The 22,658-nt window shown below is 41.6% G+C and overlaps 1 protein-coding gene across 3 annotated transcripts in view; it reads right to left on the bottom strand.

Annotated features, from left to right (window-relative positions):
• Positions 1 to 2,503: 2,503 nt before the first annotated feature.
• Positions 2,504 to 22,658, bottom strand: part of SNAP23 (synaptosome associated protein 23) — a 28,608-nt gene continuing 8,453 nt past the window's right edge. For 2 of the 3 annotated variants that reach the window (XM_074998866.1, XM_074998867.1), the window contains exons 2-8: positions 14,861 to 14,971; positions 13,196 to 13,237; positions 11,007 to 11,055; positions 9,523 to 9,640; positions 4,096 to 4,254; positions 3,352 to 3,496; positions 2,504 to 2,881 (exon numbers count right to left, since the gene is read on the bottom strand). In XM_074998866.1, the coding sequence (XP_074854967.1) occupies positions 2,816 to 2,881; positions 3,352 to 3,496; positions 4,096 to 4,254; positions 9,523 to 9,640; positions 11,007 to 11,055; positions 13,196 to 13,237; positions 14,861 to 14,917 (636 nt within the window). In that variant the 5' untranslated portion in view covers positions 14,918 to 14,971 and the 3' untranslated portion in view covers positions 2,504 to 2,815. Of the gene's footprint in view, positions 2,882 to 3,351; positions 3,497 to 4,095; positions 4,255 to 9,522; positions 9,641 to 11,006; positions 11,056 to 13,195; positions 13,238 to 14,860; positions 14,972 to 19,519; positions 19,526 to 22,658 lie in introns of those variants that run through there. The other variant, XM_074998868.1, reaches the window with a different exon arrangement.

The raw sequence follows: 22,658 nt of genomic DNA, 5'->3' as shown, positions 1-22,658 counted from the left end.
AGAGGTTCCAAAGTATCTGTTGTAATATCTTGGGGGAAGGAGTCAAATATGAGGTAAGATGTGATGAAGGTGGGGGAGAAGAAGTGGTACAAGCAACAATAGAGTTCTGCAACATTACAGGTGGAATAAAACAGTTTAATTCTTCCATTCTAGCACTATGTCACCACCTTTAAGGTTGAAAAAAGCAAGAGACATGCTCTGTATAAAAGATTTCAACTAAGCCTCTTAAAATCAGTGTAAGAAAGTTTTATTGGGTACTGGAATCCCTTAAGCTTTCACATGCTGGAGGTTTTACTGTACCAGTGGGCAAAGGCATCATGAATGCCTCTTTGCTAATTAAGTTTTGTATATTAATGTCTCCTTAGCTACTAATAAGGCACATATCATTAATTAAAAACCCATTTTCCTTCTAGTTGTTTTGGAAGTCATGACAAGTAGCAAACCTAGAGATATTTCCATCACCCAAAGACGTTTTCTTCCTAAATCTAGACTAGATTTCCCAAGGCTTTCTGCTTACTATATCTAGCAATTCTCCCTTTTGTATGAATTCATTTAAAGTAGCCCCTGAAATGAACTGATAACTAATGGAGTGCAACACATCCCATTTACAGAGTCACCAAAATTACTATCTACCCTAGGATTTTCTACAACAGCTACCAAATGTTGGCCAGCTGTTTTGCTAAGAATAAGCGAGCTTGAATGCAATTAATTCGGTCATTCCTTAACTAAATCACTGGGATTGGGGAGGGGGGGGGGCGGGGAGATCCCCCCCCCCCCCAATTACAATCCAATATCATCATAGATTATATTATTTGAAACCATCACTTTCCCTTTGAGGCTACATGAGATTCAAAACTGCTTCAACCTTCCTCAAATAGGAATCACTAGAACCTTGGTAACAAAAAAGACTGGCTAAGTTTATTCCAAGACAAATAGGAATCTACATTTGTTCATAGTTTGTTGCAAAAAAGACTGATGGTAATGCTCAGGTTCAACTTGGATTCGGAACCTTTTACACTGTAGCTTCTGTAGTTCCATCCATAAACTGGTTTATTATGGTAAGCTAGAGCAAGCATCTTACTTCCAAAACAAGGGAAGAAAGAGGAACAAAAAGTTGTTCCTTCACATGAACCATTCATTGCAGTAAGCTAGTATTTCAAGTGCCCTACTTGCTGTGACACTGCTAAGTAATTTAAACTTCAGGAAACAGCTTTTGAGCAAGTGAAGAGTGTGGATATTAATTTAATACTAGGTGGGAAGGTAGCACATGCACAGTTCAGAAGTATCATACAGAATAGAGGGTGACTGTATATACACATGGTTTAAACCAAGAGTAAGAAAAACTTAGTGTGAAGAAATTTGTTCTCATTCATTTCATATCCATTCACAGTATTTTAAAAAGGTGCTTAAAGACATGAAAGAACAGAACATGGTGAGATTTGTGGTACTACAGTGGAGAAAGAACAGAACAGGCTAAATTTCCTGGAGAACTGAGAGGTAAATTTGACACAACATCCCAATAAGAAATTTGTATGCTTACTATATAGGTGGTCAGATTCAGAGTTTGACATTTTCCAGGAGATCTAAATTTTCAATTAATCTTAAATTTGTCTATAGCTTTGAGCTTATTTTTAAATGAAAGAGGCTATGTAAAATCTTTTCCATTACATACATATAGGAACAGTTTTCTTCTCTTCAATAAAATAGGTGCATGGTGTTTAAAAAAAAAAAATCAGTTATACACAATTAACAGAAAATGATGCACAATATGCGAATCACAGTATCAATATTTTGCATTCAAAGAATAAAAATGCATCTATTCCCATTTCAATAGCTTTCAAATTACAGCTGATGTTTTAAAGCCCTCAACCCACAAGTAGCCATTGGGCCAGAACCTCTTTAGTTGGTAGTTTAGGAACGCCCACTCTTTTATATATAGAAAGTTAAAATAAAAAAAAAAGTGTCCATAAAAATTAGGTTAGCAGGATAACCATAGAAATACAAGTAATAAGCATCACCGACTCCCTATTTTAGTGAGAACACTCAACTCTCAGTGAGGCACTTAACTCAAAAAATGTATAAAGTATCCTCTCCAGCCTTTCCACAATTATACCACGCTTTACTCCATTTTAATAGAATACTTTGTGTTATGGAGGATTGGAAGAACATTCTCAGTGCTGTGAAACTAAGCCCTAAGCAGTTTAAGAAACGTAGGGCGGACGATTAGGAGAAAGCTATGTTGCTGCTCTAATGGGCCATGTCATACACATGCTCCTCCCTTTCAGAAGCGGCATTGTTAACTTGGCACTTAGGAACAGGTTAATATTCAGCACCTCATTAGCATAATGGTGGCCAGTTGTGCTTTGAAAGTGCTGCTCTCAAAATGCAGACTGGCTGGATAGATGCGGGTGCTTCAAAACAAGTGCCACACTTTTGAATTTGCTTATTCCCAAAATGGATTGAGAATACGAGAATTTCAAAGCGTGGTGCTTATTTTGAAGTGCCCGTGTCTATCTAGCCAATCTGCGTTTCGAAGTACAACTGACCACCATTGTACTAATGAGGTGCTGAATATGCATATTAGTGTCTCATTAACCCGTTCTGAAGTGCCTCAGTGCCCCTTCTGAAAGGGAGGGGCATATGTAGTCAAAACAAAATCTGCATACAAGGATTAAGAAAAAAAAAGTTACTTTAAGAGCATCCTGCTTCATTCACTTCCTGATTCCACTACCCCGATGTGATATACAGAAAATTTCAGATATGAAAATGGTGACTTGCAGCTGGAGAGAGACATTGGACAGTAGCAGAAAGCTCTTTAACCATCAATAAGTTTCTTGGCTCTGACATTAGCTTGCTCAATGCGATCTTTGTTGGTATCCGCCTGAAAGAGGAAAAGCATGTGTAAGAACTCCAGGTGACTGAAGATGAAATATGAAAAGCTTTAAAAATATTTAATCTACTGTTAAAATTTAATACACCACTTAAGGAAAGCTTTTATCTGGGGTATAACGGTTACCATGTCCCAAAGTATAAAGTCTGGTTTGACAAAAAGGGTCAAAAGCTATGTCGAAATTTCTTTATGGACCTGACCACAGAAAAGCAAGGTGCTTCCATTGGGAAAGGTGGGAGGGGAGATGAGCACTTCACAGATTTGCAAAGTTACCAGCCCCTGCTGAGCCAAGGCAGAATGATTAGAGGGAAGAAGTCCAATCTCTTTAGCAAGCCCTTCAAGCAATTCAGCAAGTGAAACTACTGGTTTTAGCACTGCGAACCCATTAATTTAGAGTATTACACAATGCTTCTTGTGTCATTTTAGCCAAGGTGGAAGAGAAAACCAGATTTGACTCTTACCTTCTCATTTATCCGGTCTATTTGCTTGTTCTGTGAATCAATCTCATTGCCCATATCCAAAGCCATGTTTTTCAAGTGCCCCAGGATATTTCCCACCTGAGAGAGATTTTCCTCCATCTCATCCTCTCTGGCATCATTTGTTATCCTGTTGAAAGTAGGAGACCTCCTGTGTTCATGTACCCAGAAGTTGCTTCCCCACTGCCAAAATTTTGCTCAATAATCTCCACTAAAACACCTGTCTCATCACAACCTACACCCACATTTTTAGAGTGGAGAGGGGAGGGGAGAGGAGCTACTTCAGATTAACACCATCTGCTCAAGCAGGAAGCACTCTACTAGGTCTTTAAATTCGTTTTGCTGAAATCAGTCATTTTATTAAAATGGTCTCAATTTAACACACACGTGTTATGCTCTACTGTACAAGAAGGGGATTCAAATTCTGTGCATCAGATGCCCTGGTCATTATATGACCAAGCAAATCCTAATGTTCAGATTTCTGTGGTGAATATTCTACAAGCTCATATGCGTCCAGAGACCATTTGAAGTAAATGCTCCGAGCCACACTAAAGAGTGAAACGACAGATACATTTAAAAATAAATAAATAAATAAAATAAGTCACTAAATGATTGGCAAAGAAGCCTTTGGTGAATTGCTTTCAACTATAAGACTTTAATGCATTCTGCAAGGAAGAAGCCAAGTGGTATCTTAAGAGCACACATTTGGTGGAAGATGGACAAACATACCGTGTAATATATCCCCCACTTGCTCCTCCAGTGGTCTGTGGCTGTTGCTGGTTATTTGTTAAACGTCCTGGCTGCTTGGATACAACATGGTCTGTTGAATTCTCCACACCATCACCCCAGGTTGACTTGTATGACTTGCCAGACTCAAAATTCTTTGTTCTATCAAAAAGAGATAGACCAAACATGTCAGATCAACAGCAGGATAAGAGGACACTAGATTAGTTTTCTTCCCCAAGCTGGTGAGGGAAGAGATCTTTCTTCAGGGTCTGATTTTCAAGAGGCACTCAAGTGATTTCATAGCTGTTACAACTAGAAAGGGCCTCAATAGGTCATCTAGGCCAGTACCCTACACTCAAGGAACAGCTAAGGAATAACTAGACCACTTCTGAAAGGAGTTTGTCTTACCTTCTTAAAAGAATTTTCAATGACAGATTCCACAGCCTTTCTAGGCTATTTGATGCAGTGCTCCACTATCCCGAGTTAAGTTTCTCCTAATGTCCAACCTAAAACTCCCTTGCTGCAATTCAAGTCCACTGCTTAACCAAAGTAGCAAAACAATTTTTCACCCTCCCCCTTTTGCATACTTGAAGATTTATCGTCTCCCCCCCCCCCCACCCCACTCTCCACTAAATAAATCCAATTCCCCAGTTCCTACCCTCGCCCCCATCTTTCCTCACAGATCATTTTTCTACAAAATGACATTTTCATTGCTTCTCTGGACTTTCAGCAGTTTGTCCATTTCTTTCCTGAAATGTGGTGTGCAGGACTGGACACTATTTCAAATGAGGCCTAATCAGCAGGAAATATGCAAAAAGGTACTGCACAATTTTTTCATGCAATTTCTGGCTAATACATCCCAGAAATAAAAAAAAAAAAAAAAAAAAAAAAAAAAAAAAAAAAAAAGGTAGTCCTGTAGCACTTTAAGAGACTAACAAAATGATTGGTGATACGCTTGTGGGACAAACCCACTTTTTCAGATCTGGAAGTTCTGGGTAATACAGCTACCTCTGTGATATCCCAAAATTACAATTCTGGTTTATTTTTGCAACAGTATCGCATTGACGACTTCTATTTGGTTTGTGTTCCACTATGACCCCCAGATCCTTTTCTGGTGTATTCCTTTTAGACAGTTATTTCCCATTTTGTATGTGTACCATTGTTTTTTCCTTCTTACGGGTAGCACTCTTGTCTACATTGAGTTTCATTCTTTTTACTCAGGTAATTTCTCTAGTTTGAGATCATTTTGAATTTAAATCCTATCCTCCAGAACACCTGCATCGCCTCCCAGCCTGGTGCAGTCTAAAAACTTTAGCAGTGTACTCTTTGCCATGATCTACATAGTCCATGATGATATTGAAGAAAACCAGATCCAGGATTGAGCCCTGTAGGATCCCTTTCAAAATACCCTTCTTGCTTGGCTATGAACACTGAACTATACTCTGCGGGGAGTGATAGCTCAGTGGTTTGAGCATTGGCCTGCTAAAACCCAGACATGAGAGTTCAATCCTCAAGGAGGCCATTTACGGACTGGGGCAAATAGGTGTCAGGGATGCTGCTTGGCCCTGCCAAGAGGGCAGGGGACTGGACTAGATGACCTCCCAAGATCCCTTCCAGCTCTAGGAGAGGTGTGTGTATCTCCAATAATCTCAGTATTTTCAGCCAGTTATGCACATGTTACAGTAGCTTCACTTAGGCTACACTTCCCCAGTTTATAAGCCACTCATGCAATATAAATAGCTAAATCTCTATCTTAAAGTCAAGCTAAGACATTTACTGCTTCCTCCCCCACCCTATGCCCAGGACCCTTGCTTCCTTGTCAAAGAAAATTAGATTGGCTGGTTGTGATTTGTTCTTGACAAATCTATGCTGACCATTGCAAACACCCCAACAGTTAAGGTGATAAGTAAGATGACTTGATCTGCTCCATTATCTTTCTGGGTACTGCAGTTAAGCCATGGTAACTGGGCTATAATTCCCTGGGTTGTCCTTATTTCCCATTTTATAGATAGGGACAGACTCCACAGGAATGGAGAGTAAAGAGCCAGAGTTTTTAAATACATAATTGCTAATGCCTCATTTTCCTCAGTCACCTCAGGTAATTTACTATTTATTTTTATCAGTCCCAACCAATGCGAAGACATCTAACTTGCTCAAGTAATTTTCATCTTGTTCCTTCCTTATTTTAGGCTCACATCCCCCCAATTTTCCACTGATATTCATCATGTTAGACATCTGATCACTACTAGCCATTTTGGTGAAAACAAGAGGCATTTAGCACTTCTGCCATTTCCAGATTTGTTTCTCTTTCACTCCCCTATTAAGTAGCGCCCAAGAAGACTGCAACACAATTGCTATTGAAAGCCACTGGTCTTTTGACTTTCAACAATACTTGTGGGCCTATGTCACTAAAACCTTGTCTATACTGAAGAGTTTTGCCACCAAAAGGCAGCTCTTGGTGGCAAAACAGAGGCACACATACTGCAATGCCAGTTTGTTAACAAAATAAACCCCCCACTCAGTGAGGCATAAAGTTTTTTGTGGCAATCTTATAAGTGACAGCATCAGCTTACACACCCCATTATATTATCCTAAATGGCTTTCCCCTGTATCCTATAATGACTACCATGACCACTCTGCCTACTGTCATGAGCTCAGATGCTCTTCATTCCTGCTACACAGGTATGCACTCCCCTCACTTTAAAGCCTTGGAAGTTGTGACAGTTGAGCATGCCACTCAGCTACAGCAACAAACCGATCACGAACATGGAAGGCTGCTCTTTCATGGAGGCAAGCTGGGGCTGATGCCCAAGGTTCTCCCCCTCCCCCAACATCAGGGGGGATTGCTTCCCTTGGCTGTGAACTTGGGGGATAGCATGCCAACACTCTCCTCCAAATACTGCCCCCCCCCCACTCCATACCTGACACCTCATTCTCCCCACCACTCACTCCCTGTAACTCTCTCAGCTGCCTCCCCATATAATTCAGTTGAAAAGCAGCTGGGAATCTAGCAGGATGCCCATTGAACAAGGAGATTGAGAAACGTGTCATGAGGCACTATAACCCTTCCGAAAGCACCCTACGATTGTTACACAGTGGGATGCATTCAGCCCACACAAGGGGCATAGTGTGGGCATGCAACAGTGATTTAAAATCAAAGTGTTTTAAAACAAAAAACAGCTTAACTTTCTGTGACAAGACTCTGCAGCGTGAACTAGGTCTACTTGTCCACACACACAAAAAAAAAAACTGGTCTTACTTGCTTTAACTGTAACAAAGTAGTTAAAGCAGTTAAGAAAAAAATATAGCCAACCTAATGTGGGACACTTACTAGTACAGCATAGTCTCTTTTATAAGAGTATAAGTTCCTGTGCAGTAGGAGCTATGCCACTTAAACATTTTGAGAAAAAAAGTTACTTCCTAACCAAAGGGTTACACTGGTAGACTGGATTTAGACCAAAAGGCACCTTTCCAAAATGCAATAAATATCAGATGAAGTATCTCTGCTCAAGTTTTATCTGCAAGAATAAGGGCAACTTTGCATTTGTTTTCTGAGAATGACGAAAATGGCAGACAACTGGCTTCAAAGAATGCCAGAGTTAATAGGTTACTCTGCTCAACAGGCTTGGCCAGAGTTACTAGGTTACTATGCCTAATCCACTCTAATGTGCGGTCTAAAGACAGAGTTACACTGGACCATCACAAAGCCACAGTCACATGTCTTGCAAACAGCATGCCCATGCAAACACATACCCAGTTAGAACATCACCTTAGACAGATGGTTAACAGTACAGGCTGTGTCACAAGATTGACCTTGTCCTAAAGTCCGCTTTCACCAGTTAATTGAATCCAGCTTCTAGTTTTTAAATCTTCATTTTTATTAATTAAGTGAGAGATGAGTATGTTAGGAGAGAATGAAAAAAAGAGAACAGTGAAAAAACCCATCCAAAAAAGCAAGCAAGCAGTTAGTGACAGTTTTTTTTCCAGCTGAAGTCCTTTACTTAAAGCTGCTTTCTGAACCAAGCAATCTAAATGAAGTAGAAGGACAGCAACATTTAGTTTCAGAGGGGTAGCAGTGTTAGTCTGTATCTGCAAAAACAACAAAGTCCTGTGGCACCTTATAGACTAACAGATAACTAACGTTTAGCATTTAGTTGTGTGTAGCGTGGTGTTTAAATTCAGCATGTGTGTGGAAGATTGATCTCTTGCATCAGTGTTAAGCACTAGCAAAGCCACTTGCAAATGGACATTGGGGTGAGAGGACTATCAGCATTTCTCAGTTCCATTCAGTATAGTTTCTTCTTCTCTTGCTCTCATCACTGCTTTTCTAATACCCATCAGCACACTCCAAGCCATCTCACTGTGAAAGTCACCTATCGAAATTAAATTTGTTCCCAAGTGCCACAAATTCCATTGCAGATACAAGAAGTGTGGTCTTGATCGATGATCTGCCCAGATTTAATGGTATTACACATTTTTGTCAAGGGCAATCATTTCTTGGAAGTGGGGAAAATGTGACAACAACAATGCATTCTTCTCTGCTCTTTTTCCTACAGATGTTTGAAACTACACCAGAAATACCATCCATTAGGATCTAAAAGCCTTTTAACTGACATTTGAGATGTCACTTGGTGATACTAATTCCAAATAAGGCACTATGACAAAAGCTTGCAAAATAGAGAATGAAAAAATTATGGGAGACTTTTAAAGCTAACAAGCAATGTTCCCTTTAGTCTTTTCCCAACCAGGAATCGAATAATTTTTATGTGCACTGAAGAATGTGTGAGCATAAACCAATAGTAAAAATGGAAACCTAGCTTTAGGTACTCTGCTAATCAAGCTGGGCAGCATCTGAATCTCTCCTGAGTGGCTGCACAAGCACCCAGCTTACAATGCACACTGCTAGTAAGAATAATGCTTATTCTGGTTTTCCTTTTCCCATTCAGACCCCAACATATACTAACTTGAGTGCTACTAAATTCTAGAATGTGTTCCTCCTCTCCAAAAATAAATGCCATAATACTTTCATTCACCTTCCTCTCATGCCATTCCAAGAATGGAAAAAGTAACTCAGTGACCCAGTACATATTACCAGTCTTCCCTCAATACAGAAAAACACTTGGAATAAAATTTCAAAATTCCACTGGATCCTTTTAGAAAGGGGAAGAAAAAAAAAATTAACTAGAATGCGATTACTGCAAGTAGGTTTTAGCTCCTAATCTCTGTCTAATGGTACATTCCTCAGCACATTGCAATGAATTTCCCTAAAAGGCACTCAGGGAATGTTGACTCTTTTCAGTGTAGTTTTGATGCCAAGAGCAAGTAAAATACGTTTTCTTTACTTATTTCACCTCTAAATGTTCCTCAAAAAGGGTACTTTTTATGTGGTACCTCAGAAATTAAGACCAAAGCCTGAACTTGTTAGCTGACCTGTTGCAAGGACAGACACAGAGACCACAACACTTGTTGAGTTCTGTCAAGGTCTTTTCGGCTTCTCTCATGTCCTTGTTTATCTGGTCCATGCCTTCTTCTATATGGTTTAGTTTTTCTTTTAAAAAAAAAAAAAAATAGTTACAAAACACACAGGAGTTTAATAATGCTTAATCTCTCAGGTATATCTAGATTGCTGAGAACTAACTGTCAGCAAAAGATACACATATGCATGTCTTTTGCTGACAGTTCTGTCGGGAGAGGCTTTTCCTACATTTGGCCTGTCCACATGGGGTCAAATGTCAGAAAAAACCCCTCTGTTGAGACATCCCTTCTTCCCTGTGAAAGAAGGTGTACAGGGATGCCAACAGAATGCTCTCAACCAGCAGATCTCTGCCAACAGATTTGCAGTCTGTACGTGCGCTCTCCCGTTGACTGAAGTTTAGTCAATGGAAGCCTGCAGTCTAGACATAGCTTCAGAGGGGAAGATTTTCTCTGACGTGTTAGCATCTGTATACTCAAGCTGGTCTTCCCCATCGGGGTTTTTTTTAACCCAATGCAAACAGCTGCATATGCTGCAATAGAAATTTGATTTTAGGTTTCCAGCAAACTAAAAGATTTTTTTTTTCCATAGTGCAATAGTTTTGTCCAGCCATTTACTTAAAAAAAAAATTAACATCTTAGACACTTAGGCTAGGGAAGAGTCTCTATAGCAGTGTTTTTTTTAAAACTATGTTCTGCAGAACCCTGGAGTTCTGTCAACTCAGGAGGTGTGCCACAAGAGTCTTAAAAAACACACACTGATGGTATATATTTTGTTATTAAAACCGGATACAAATGTTAGTTCATTACTTTGATAGCTGATTAAATTGCTTCATTTTGGTTTTGCTGCATATGTTGTGGTTTGCTTTTTTGGTCTAACAAAGAAGAAATTTTTCATAAGTATTCCACATAAATATTATGCAGTGTTCCGTGGTCTCAAAGTTTAAGGAACAGTGCTCTATAGTACAGTTAGATGCACAGCCTGCAAACTGTGGTTACATGAGCCAGTCCTAAATCTTAAATACTATAATTACACAAACATAGGAACATCTGACTAGTGAAACCACCTCATTTCAAATATCAAAGGCTCTGTTTACACTACAAAAAGAACTTCGAAGTTGCTTACTTTGAAGTACAACTTTGACATTGAGTCTACACATGCCCTACTTCAAAGGGGGGGCACTACTCCATTCCCAGGAATGGAGTAAGGACTTTGAAGCTGGTCTCCCTACTTTGAAGGGAGGGAAAGTGTTTGTAGGCTCTCTGGTGGCTAACTTCAAAGTTGTGCCTAACCTCAAAGTTAGTTCCTAGTGTAGACACACCCAAAGTGAGTTTCCTAGAGTCAAGAGTGATTAATTAAGACACCCAACCTAAGTACTTATTACTGCAGACCATTAAAACTTAACATTCACAACTCTGTTTAGCACACAGGTGGAATTCACCTCCTTGTTCATCCAGCATGGTGATGGTCTTGATTCCTGCATCCTGCGACTGTAAAAAAAGAAAAAAGGGCATTTGCAGAAACACTGTGTTGGTGCACTGAACAAGTCAAAAGCTCTAATGCTGCCTAGAGTAACACCTGCTCTGAGGCACTATATAATGGAAGGTTGCACTACAGAACACAGCTATGGACAAGCCCACACTACTGCACTTCACTGGCACAGCTGTAGCCTACAGGGTGAAGATTGTTTCTGCCTCTCATGGAAGTGGAGTAATTATGCTGATCGAGTACAATGTTGATAATACAAGTGTGAACACCACTTAAAGTCAATGTGATCTGCACTGCATAGCTCAGCCCTTAGTAACTTTAAGTGATCCTATCACGTGATAAACAATGATAAAATTGCGATTCTGGTTGAAACTGTACTTTAATAGCCTTTTTTTTTTTTAAAAGACACTTCCAATGTTCTTTAAAAAAAGAAAACTTGGACTGAATCTCTTGCTCACTGTAGGGAAAAAAAAAAAATTAGATGGGAATCCCCTTTGAGTTATCCAGGAAAGAAAGTTATTTCAAGGGATTTGCTGTACTCAGATATTTAAATACACACAATTCACAAACACATCACCTAAGTCAATGCCCAGTGGGTAAGGCTTTCCCATCTGATGGCCAGCATAGGCAAGAGAAGTGATACATATTTCTCCAGAGGAAGTAAGATGAGCCCACTCTCTGGATTCCAGATCAGACCAGCCACTTGCCCTTTGGAGAAAGGTAGCTACTTTGTTCAACTGTAGGCCAAACAAAAAAAAAAAACAAACAAACCACCCCCCCCAAGAACAGCTCTGGTAAGTGAGAAAGGAAGGAGCAGGTGGGATGACTCACATAATCCCAAAAGCTTAGTCCTGGACTGAATTGCTCAAATTTCCCAAGGGGCACAGTGGCCACATCAGTGCAGAGACCCATGGATCCAACTGATCAGCATACAAAATAGAATTTTCTGCTTTGAGGCCGTTTGTTTAAAGACTCCTATCAAGTGTGGTGATTTTAAAGGAGGTAGAAATTTCTCAAGTATGGAAGAAACCAGCATTAAATATGTAATTACTAGGGATTCTGGTATCAAATTACAGTTAACTCCATTAGTGCCAGGATCTGTTTCTAAAACAGTATGTGCCACATCTCAAGGCCGTTGAGCACAGCCTCAATCAAATCTTCCTTTTTAGGATACATCTTTACCGTCTTTGGCGGACCTAAAAGCAAATAAAAGCTGAAGTCTTCTGTGTTAAGTGTTGGCATATTTCCCAGAAGAGAAAGACAATTTACTATGAATCCCAGAAGAATTCACTTGAGATGCCTCCCATGACAACCTTTGCCAAAGATGCCTCTCAGTTTGCTGATAATGCTAAACCCCACCCAACTGCTGGCTCACTGACAGCAGTCAAGGAGGATGAGGAGTCCCAAGACAGGTCAGACCTTCCCTTTCGTCACAGAAGCAGACATTTCTCACTCACATCCAAAACCCAGCCAAATGCCCTACTCCTCATAGGTTGAGAGTTAAATCAACCAATCATGGCTGGATACAAGTTTCAACTTTGGGAACTAGTGTTTTTGTGGCTTCAGATGGAATTACTATGGATTACCAGATATTGGACAGATTGTGGAACTGATGCGTTACTCAATTCTACTGTGTTATGTTGCTGCGCTAACATTACTTTCCCTTTTAGCACTGGCCACAAGACACCAACTATTGCTAACCTGTCTAACAATATGGAAGTGGAAGAGATTCAGCTGCAACCTGGAAAGCCACTTACACAACTGCTCCCCTCAGCAACGAAAGTTTCATTGGGTAACCAATACCGTAATTTATCTCCAAATTCTGTATCCTTTTGCGGGGGGAGGGGGGAAAGAGATATTTTAAAGCCCTTGTCTCCCTCACCCTCTCTGCCCCTCAGTCAAGGCACACTTGTCTGTTTCATCTTCCGCCAGTCAACGGTGTTTCCAGTTATTATAGCATCAAAACTGTGTAAGTGTCAATTACTATTTTGTTACAAAATTACTGAAACTGAAAGATCAAAGCAAACTATATGTACTTTGTCAAATGTATAAAGTATGGTTAGCTTTTACCATCTACCCCTGTATAGCCAATCACTGCTTCATCATACTGATGCACTTCCAAAGATGGTAAGCGCTCCTTACCTCAACAGCCATGCCAAGAATCCGCCTTGTGCTTTCCAAAGACTAGAAAGAGAAGATTAAACAGTGAAGCACATGTTCTAAAAGAATCAATAAAGTACTCAAACACTAAGAGTAAGATACAGGCACTCAGATAAAAGCCATCTGAATTACAAAAGCTCACCTGCAGCCTCAGGCGAGGATGTCCTTAAGATTTATGGGACCCTACACAGTACTATATAACTGGTGCACTCTGCTCAATGGTGACCCCAAGAAAGGGGTGAGAATTTAGAGAGATGATTTTTTTTTTCCCCCCCAACACAATCTTCAGCCACACACCAATGAAAAATTTCAAAGTTCCTGTAGACTAGCAGTAAATCCAGAAGCCAAGAGAACATACTTGGGATTGGCAGATGCCTGTAAAATGGCTCTTTCACAGGTTCATTCACTTGAATGGCTCTTTCACAGGTTCAGTGTTCTATTAATAGGTCTGGAAGGCTCTCACTTTTAAAGTAACTAGACCCTCCCTGGAGAAAGCAAAGCCACAGAAGAACACAAAGAACTGGGTGGTCACTAGTGCCCAGTAGTGCCCCAAATTTTGGATGTCCTATGCAGCTACGTATTTTGCATATGGGTAAGGACAGCCCTGATCACAAGACTGCTGGAAAGAGGTACTAGGAGTGGCAAGCAGTGCAAACGTTGGTAGGACAACTCAGGAGGAGCAAGGGGTGGTCACACAGCCAGCAGCTAGAGAAAAGTGGCACTCTGAAGGGGAAGATACTACTTTTCTCCAGCCACCAGCTGTACGGTTGCCTCCTACTTGAGGTCACTCACTAGTGAGTGTAGCCAAGGAATAACCAGAAGTCCCCTTCAAAACCACCACCTACCACCTTATCTCCCTCTCATTAAGCTTGCTTTACCTCAAGGACCAGCATTCAAGGTTAAACTATTTTTCATTGCCAACATATAGTATGTCAGCTACTTTATGGCTTAATTAGGCTTTTGTAGACTAGACTGGGAACCTAGCCACCATTTGTAACATTGACTGACGCAACATGTTCTTAGCTTCCAACAACCAACTCAAACTTTTGGAAATAAGCTGTTCCTAAGTTTGGGGACTTCCTAAAGGTCATGCACAAAGCTTCATAAACCTGGGAGAGAGAGAAGCCACTGTCCAAGCCTATATAGAGATATAGTGATCTAGGAGTCTTTTCCATTAGTCATCAAGTTTTGATTCAGGTTTCTCAGTACAGACTAAGATCAATGACATGAAGTTCGTATTTAAGTGCTCCACTAGAAAAAAACTGCTCTGTGGTATCTCAAGGAGAATTACTATAGATAGGAGCATAACTTCAGGACCCTAAATGTGTGCAAGTGTCTGACTGAAAAAGGCGAGCACTCACATTTCATTGATCTCAAATGGGAGTTGTAGGTGCTCAGCACTTTAGATCAGGGAGGAGCCAAAACTTAGGTAGGAGCCTGGCATTTCATATGTTAAAAAGCCTTGGCCCCCAACAGCTACAAGTTAAAATCCAGGTGAAGACACAGAAGTTTGGGATATTCAGCATTGCTCTTGCAGTCTTCTTTCTAGGCTCCTCCTCCTTCCCATTTGCCAAGTTTGCACAGTATACAGTTTATCCTATTAGAATCCTTACAAGAGCCTTTTGGGGGGAGGAGAAAAGAGTTTACCTCATCAGTGATTTGGTTGGCCTTCAATTGAATTTCTTCAGCTGACAACTCAGCCATGATGAGATGTTGCTTTGGAAGGAGTTGCTCAAGAAGGAAGTAAGGTCTAATGTCCTGTAAAAATTGGAGGGGGAGAGAGAGAGAGAACGTTAACCCATAAAAGTTGTATAGGTGATATGGATTAGTCTTTTCAGGTTAAAAAAGTGCCCTTTGTAGTATACTGTAAAGATAATTGGAAGGCAAAACACTAATCTCAAACAATATTAAAACAAGCATATAACTGCAGATATAATGCCTGTATATGACTAGGGGTTATTCAGACTTATTCACCTGCATGTTAAAAAAATACTAAAGGTATGAGTGAAAAATCATCATCAACTAACAAGCATTTTTCAGGTTTATTTTCTTTCTGCTGTTACATCCCTGTGCTAGAACATTACCATAAATGTAAATATCCTTTTCTAGCTACTGGTGATTTCCTGAGTTCTTCCTACACCACAAAGTCTTAACATAAAAACCTCACAAAAGAACAAAATCAGACTATTGGGTCCCGTGATTAGCATCTTCCTTTAATCCAAAATAATCTGAATGCATGGATTGTACGTATCACTTTTCAACGTGACTTGCCTAATGTACTTGAATAGAATCAGTGCATGCTTGAGTGCTGTGTGTATATAACTAAACATTATTTTCAATAGCATTTCCTACAGACAACTGGAAATTCATCTCTTTACAAATATTATAAACAGCTTTCCTCAAGCAGCTGTCTGCATAGCACCAGACAGTCTTAACCTAGGATGAGCATTACTCACATGACCATTCTGGCAGCTGAATTTGTGATGGTTTGAGTCGACCATTTGATCACTGCATTTTAGACATTTACACACAGGATCTCTCCTCCCTCATCCATAGTTTGTTACAACTGTTCTGGTTCTGAATTTGGACTGCTTTAAGACTGTCAGTCTGAGCGTATGGAAGATAAATACACAGTCAACCCTTAAGTTATATGGGGGTTGCATTCCTGCAACACCCCCGCATAACAAACTTTCAGGCAATTTGAGGGGAGATGGGGAACCATGCTGCAGCCTTGTGGGCTGGTCAGTTTCCTAGCTCCCAGAGTGATGGGGAGCTGGGAACCAGAGGGCAGCCTGGCGTCCCAGCTCCCCTCCCTTTGCAGGGCTGGGAAGCTGACCAGGGCAGCAGCCTTGGTCAGTTTCCTGGCTCCAGCCAGGGGAAGGGAGCAGGGAGCCAGACTGCCCCTGGTTGCTAGCTCCACTCCACTGGCTGGAACCAGGAAACTGACCAGAGCTACTGCTCCCCTCAGTTACCCAGCTCTTCAAGGGGAGGGGAGCCAGGATCCAGGTTGCCTCCCGATTCCCAGTTCCACCCCACTCCAGGGCCCAGGAAACTGCTTCTGTGAGGGTGGCAGCCAAGAGTCAGGCTGCTGCCCTGACACGAGCAGTTTCCCTACTCCGGTAAGGGATGGCAGCCTGACTCACGGCTGCCACCGCTGTCATGTTAACCCAAGACCCGTGCAATCTCAAGGGTTTACTGTACCATACTTAAATTTAGGTATATAATATAGAGCAGTAGACATACATTGTATGACATTTTGGTTTGTACCGCCTCTGCTAGTGCTTTTCATGTAGCACAACGTAAAATTAAACAGACATCTAGAGGAGTTCATGGATTTGCTATAGCACTTGTATACCCCCATGGGTACATGTACCCTGGGCTGAGAACCATTCCTATTAGGTAATGTCAGTTTATTACTGCAAGTATCTTCACATGTTTCTGCTTGTGAACTAAAATGTAAGACAATGAGTAATAGTCTCTACAGTTGCATGAATTAGATTTAGTCGATGTTCTTCATAGAGTAATGTTAAACAAACAAACAAAAAAAACCACACCTATCTTGAGTATTTGGAAACTAGGTTTATAAACAGGTTCTGGTATTACCTTCCCCACAACAAAGCTCTCAGCACCTAAACTCAATGAAGCTCATCTAGCTGGAGACAGACAGTTTTCTGATAAATTCAAGGCACTCAATTGTTGTGAGCGTGACCACACCACCACTGTATCTCCAACTTAAGAAGAGGTCTTTTATACAGGATAGATAAGCAACAGGTTAAAGGAGAAGAGAAGGGAAGGGAGAGTTGAAACATTCTTCAATATAACAAATAAAAGACTCCTTTAATTCATTGCAGGTGTCTTTTTAAAAAGTTGACCCACATATCCAGAAAAATAAGTCAGTCCTGAATTCAAGTTGCTGCATCATCCTAATCTCATGGTTTTTTGTCTTGGTGTTGCAGTACATGTGAGATGTACAATATATTAAGAGACTGAAAACCCAGAAGTTATATGGTTCTAAAGATGTGGCCTAGCCAGAACTTCAAGCTTTTAGTCCAGGAGTGGGCAAGATAAGGCCCACGGGCCAGATCCAGCCCAAGGCTCACCCCTCTGGGACTTGCAGGCAGGGGGGTAGCCCCAGGGCTCAGGCTGCTCTGTACACCTCTCTGGGTCTTGGGAGGGGTAAGCTTTACACGCAGCTCCTGCCCCCAGCATAATCTCTCAATTCCCATTTGTTGGCTCTGGCCAATGGGAGCCGAGAGATTGTGCTGGGGGCAGGGGCATCATGCAAAGCCAGCCTGCCTGCCCAACCCACAGCACTGAGAGGCACATGGAACAGCCAGCTGTTCTGAGCCCTGGGGCTGCAGCAAGCCTGCCTGAGGGACCTACAGGGCGGCTGGCTGGAAGAAGCTAAGGTAAGTGCTTCCACGCCAGAGCCTGCGTCTGGCACCCCATCCCTCCAACTCCCTGTGTCAGGTCACCACAAACACTCTGCACCAAGTCACAGCTCCCTTTTAGAGCCTGCACTCTCCTACATTCCCCCCCAGGCCAGAATCCTCTCCTGCACCCAAACTCTCTGACCCCATACCACCTCCCTGAACCCCCACCCCATGTCCCTTCTGTACCTAACCTCCGTCCTAGACCCTGCACCCCCACCCCGGTCTAGTCAGATTATCAACTCTGAAAATATTCCTCTCCATCTATTTCTTTTTCATGCCTAAGAAACTAGTTTCAATGTACATTGGTGTGAGACAGTCATAATGGACCTACACCAGCGAAAGCCAAGAACACTGAATACTTAGACAATGGTCCCAACGCACACAACAGCATGATGCCCAAATTAGCAGCGATGTCCCTCCTAATCACTGTGATCTCAGCTGCACCTGAGCACCCGCTCAAAAACACCATCCAGACCATTGCCTCTGCTGCTGGTGCTTACAAACTGCTGGATGTGCACCCTGCTAAATTCCTCCATAGGACTTGGAGTTGAATTTGTTCCTTTAAACTTAAATGACTGGTGGAACAAAAGCGACATTTTCCAGTGGGGACCAGCCTGGTTTGATGACAGCAACCCCAGCAATCACAACCTGTTAAATGACTCAGGGAAGGGAACTTGGGGGTGGCATGGGCAATGGAGACTTACACTGTGGGGTCAACCTTTGGAATATATAACAGGAAGCTCCAGGGAAATGTACCCTATCTGCTTTGAGAATAAAAACAGCACAGGACCCCACCTCAGCTGGTTAAGGGATCAGCAGTGCACCCACATCGTAAGTTTTAATGAGAAATCAAAAATCTGGGATAGCTATCCCAGGACAACCCACCAAAAACCCTTAAGGTGCTGGGGATATAACATAAGTATCAGCTTTCTAGCACCTGTTGGATAATCTTCATTTCCTCTTTCACCCAGAGCAACTGAAAGACTGTTCGCCACTTTCTCAGTGCTTCACATCTAGGCAGTGCTAAGTTCCTCAGTACTTAACTTACAGTATCTAAAACGCCATGTTTAGACAGAATGCAAAGATGCATGTATGTGACCTGGGTGCAGGGAAGCTGGGGGGAGGAAAATAAGTAACATTTATTCCACAGCGAGAACAAAGAATTTAAAACTGAGCCTGTGCAAGTTTGAAACCCAAATTGAAAATCTGCAGAAGACACCGTTTCTGCCCCGCACCCGTAGAAGAGACATCCATCATTTACTGAAAAGGATTATATATTGTACTGAAGCTGAAGGGATATTTCTCCCCTCCAGAAGTTTGCTAGCAATGTATTTTTCAGGCACCACAGCAATCCATGAATTTGGGTAGAATTCTGTTAAGGTTTTTCAAAACATTCTATTTCAGCCTTTTTGAAACAGTGTCATGCTCACCTTGAAATGACTTTAGAAATTTAGACAAATTTCAAAACAAGATGCAAATACCTGAAATATACCAAAATGGAAAAAAAAAACCCCACAACAACACACCAAACTTTTCACCCAAACCTGGGGGAGGTGGTATTTTCCTTTGTGGTCAGAAAAGCCAAGAAATAAAGTCTGTTTTAGTTCAAACTACACACTTTTCTTGAAGGGGATTTTTGGATTCAGCTCCTGAATTTTGAATTATTCACTCAGTTTTTAATACACCTAGCAGCCAAGTTGTTTTCAGGATTCCTCAGAATCTGAATTGTTCTTATGCTGAGTGTCATCTTGCGTAACTACAGAAAGGAGAGAATTCCCAGAAAGACAGCAAAGTTGTTTCAGCAGAAGAAACACTTCTCATTAGTAAGATTTTAAAATATCTGTCTAATGGAGCCTCTAATGGATCCTCTTACCCCACAAGTCCCTGATTTTGGGCTGCCAGCCTCTTCTTCCGCACAACCCTATCCCTTCTTTGCTCACTTGTGCTCCTAACCCCCTTCCAATGCTTTGCTGTACAAAAAAAAAAAAAAAAAAAAAATGCAGATCACATATCAGATGAGTTAAGCCTGACAGATGCACACCCACATTTGTACCCACACAGGACTCCACTACTTATCTTCCACTTTTATTTTCACCTGCACAGCTCCCTGCATTTCTTTTTTTACCACGAGAGAGAACTCCCAAAGGCATATACTAAGACAAGAGAGAGAAATTGGTACGACTGGCAGCAAGTTCTTTAAAGTCAAAGCTAAATGAAATAGTAGCCATTATGAATCTTCACATCTTTGTTTTTCCTTAGGTTGAAAGGGATTGCCCTATCCCCTCAAAGCCAATCTAACCTTGTGCCAGCTTCTAAACATTACCATTATAGAAAACTAGAACAGTAACACACATTAATTCCTTAGAGTGCCTTATAATGAAGTACATTTTAAGGAAAGTTTCACAAAGTATTCTATGAATTAACTTTAGTAATTCTGATCACTCTAAAGAGACAAATACAAGCCAGCATTTTACTGTGCGCATGAGATCAACCCTGACAAGTTTGATTACACTGACATGGGAAATCAAATTAGGTCCCTACAGTGGCTATGGATAAAATATGTTTTTAAAAGATACTGGAACAGAAGTGCTTTACCCAGAAAGCCATATAGAAAGAATTTCTCCATCATAGATATAAGAGGTTATACAGGATGATTTTTCAAGTGTCAAATTACACTGGGGAAGGGGCATTGTGTCAAAAACCAAATTCTGCAACATACATGATCATGCCAGTGTCAGTTATTTTGTTAATTTACTTCAAAATACTTGTCAGCAAAAATGTATGTAACAATACAGAAGCATACGAGATTTTCCCCGAACATAGAGTTAAATACTTATGACAACCCAGTTTCTCTGCCCTCTTCCCTCTCCTGTTCAGCCCAGATACTTGCAGCCCCTTCCCACCAGAGCCCAGCTGTGCCCTCTTTCCCTCCTCCCCCAGAGCACCCCAAATTCCAGATACCAGCTTCCTCCCACTTCTAGAGCCCAGGGACACAAGACAGGGGTGTCAGCCTGATGCTGGGTCTCATACTTATGCAGACTTTTCTGCACACTGCCCTCTCCTTCCCCCAGCGCATGCTGAGAACTGCAGCTGCCAGGAATCTTCTTTTTTACATGTGAGCTGGGCTTTGCCAGGTTCAGTGACCTCTTGTTGTGGCCAACAGTACTGCAGCCCATTGCCCTTCGTGTGTGTGTGCACACAGATCAAAGGAAATGCTGCGCACACTATGTTAATTTCTGCAAATTTTGACACCTGCACAGTGGCACAGAATTATCCCAGGAATATCAAATTCTCATTGTCAGCCACATATATCATCATGGCAGGTAATACATAGCTAGTATTTTCCTTATTGTTTAAGGACCACGTACCAGCTAGACAGTCACTCCTGGGGCAAGTTTGGCCTTCTTACAGCCAGGGACAAACTGAAGTGTTTTAACAGAACACTCACTGACAAGTTAGAGTTTGCTTTTACTTAACTTCAGATATAAAGCCCTAGTAAGGCTCACTGTTACAGCAGCCAGATTTGCTCTATTTATGTCCTGCCACATGGGCTCTTCAACATGCTCTCATGCTTTGCTGGTCTCAGTTGTAGCAGTGTTTCCTTGGCATCTCTGGCAAATTTCTGGTTATAGGCTCTGTCTATTCTTCCTTGACAAAAGTGGTTTTTAGGACCAATGCTAACCCAGATTGCCAACAGCTGAAGCACATCCTTTCCTAGAGCTCCAGCCTTTGGGGTTCTCTGAGTTTACAGTTCAGCTCTACAGGGACACATGACAATGAAAGCAAGCAGACAGTTTATGCTTGTTTACTTAACTGCTTGTCTAACCAAACAAGTTAGCTCATTTTGCAATGTTGATGCCCAATATACATCTATTTTCTGAGCTACCCATTTTCCAGTTCCCACAACAAAGAAAAAAACCACTACACAAATCTATTTGTTAGACAGTATCATCACCAACTCAAATCACTGTTTCTTAGAACTGGAACGGATTAACCCTTGTGAAACCAAGCAAACATAAGTCACTAAGCGCCTCATATGTACATGTAAGCAAGATCTTCCAATCAATTTGTTTAAATCCATCATTAAGAGTGGGAAGCATAAAGCTTTACAATATCAGATTCCATGGGTCTGTTTATCCTGTTGTCATCCAAACCACCACCAATGGTACCTCTACACCCATACAGTGTGTGAGAAGACTTTGTAACAGTCGAGAGTTCAGTCCAACCCCTCTGTGAATCCTCAGGAGAATTCCAAACAGACCAGTCTGTGCAAGGTGAAAAGCTGCAAGACAACTAACCCTGCCATGGCAACAACTGCAAGCAAAGCACACTTGTCAAAACTTCAAGGCTATGCTGGCAGTAGGCCACAAGAAATAGTGATAAGGAATGCATAGGCAATCTTATGTTAATGGGTTGAGCTTTATCAGCTAGTGTTAGGAGGCCTGTTACAGAGCCTCTCCCTGAGCGAAGCTCCAACACGTCGGGTTCCACCCCCCCCCACCCCCACTGGTGACTGCGGCGTCTCCGGGGCTCCCGTCACGGGTGTCACGCGCTTTCAATAAGCCAAACATAGCACTCGCCTTCTGGGTGCAGCCTCCTTTCTGTGGAACCCGAGCCTGGCTGGTTACAACCCCACATTCCTTGCAGCATCCAAGAGTGACTATACTTCATGCCCCCAGCATAGTTCTAAGTAGTGTAGACAGAGTTCTTGCTTGGATGAATAAGACATGTACCCTATATGGATCTTGACAAACCAAAACAGTGCCTCCCAAGGTTTAGTTGGCATCCATCGGTCCCGAGAGGCTGGGTATGCAACCTGGACCAAACAAGAATTTACTTGGTTTAATGGCAGCTGTGAACATGGCTGAAGAGACTCACTTGAGACAGACAATCTTGGCTCATCTGTCACATTGAAGGTGATGTTTTGGCCCTCTCACAGAAGGCAGAGCTTAGATTTGTCCTTGCTAAACTGGACTACTTCCATTTGTAACTCCAGAGACTTGTTAAGCTCT

The sequence above is a fragment of the Carettochelys insculpta genome, chromosome 6, assembly GCF_033958435.1.
Source record: "Carettochelys insculpta isolate YL-2023 chromosome 6, ASM3395843v1, whole genome shotgun sequence".
Classification (NCBI taxonomy): domain Eukaryota; kingdom Metazoa; phylum Chordata; order Testudines; family Carettochelyidae; genus Carettochelys; species Carettochelys insculpta.
The sequence above is the reverse complement of the archived record's forward strand: the minus strand, read 5'-3'. Positions and strand labels throughout refer to the sequence as shown.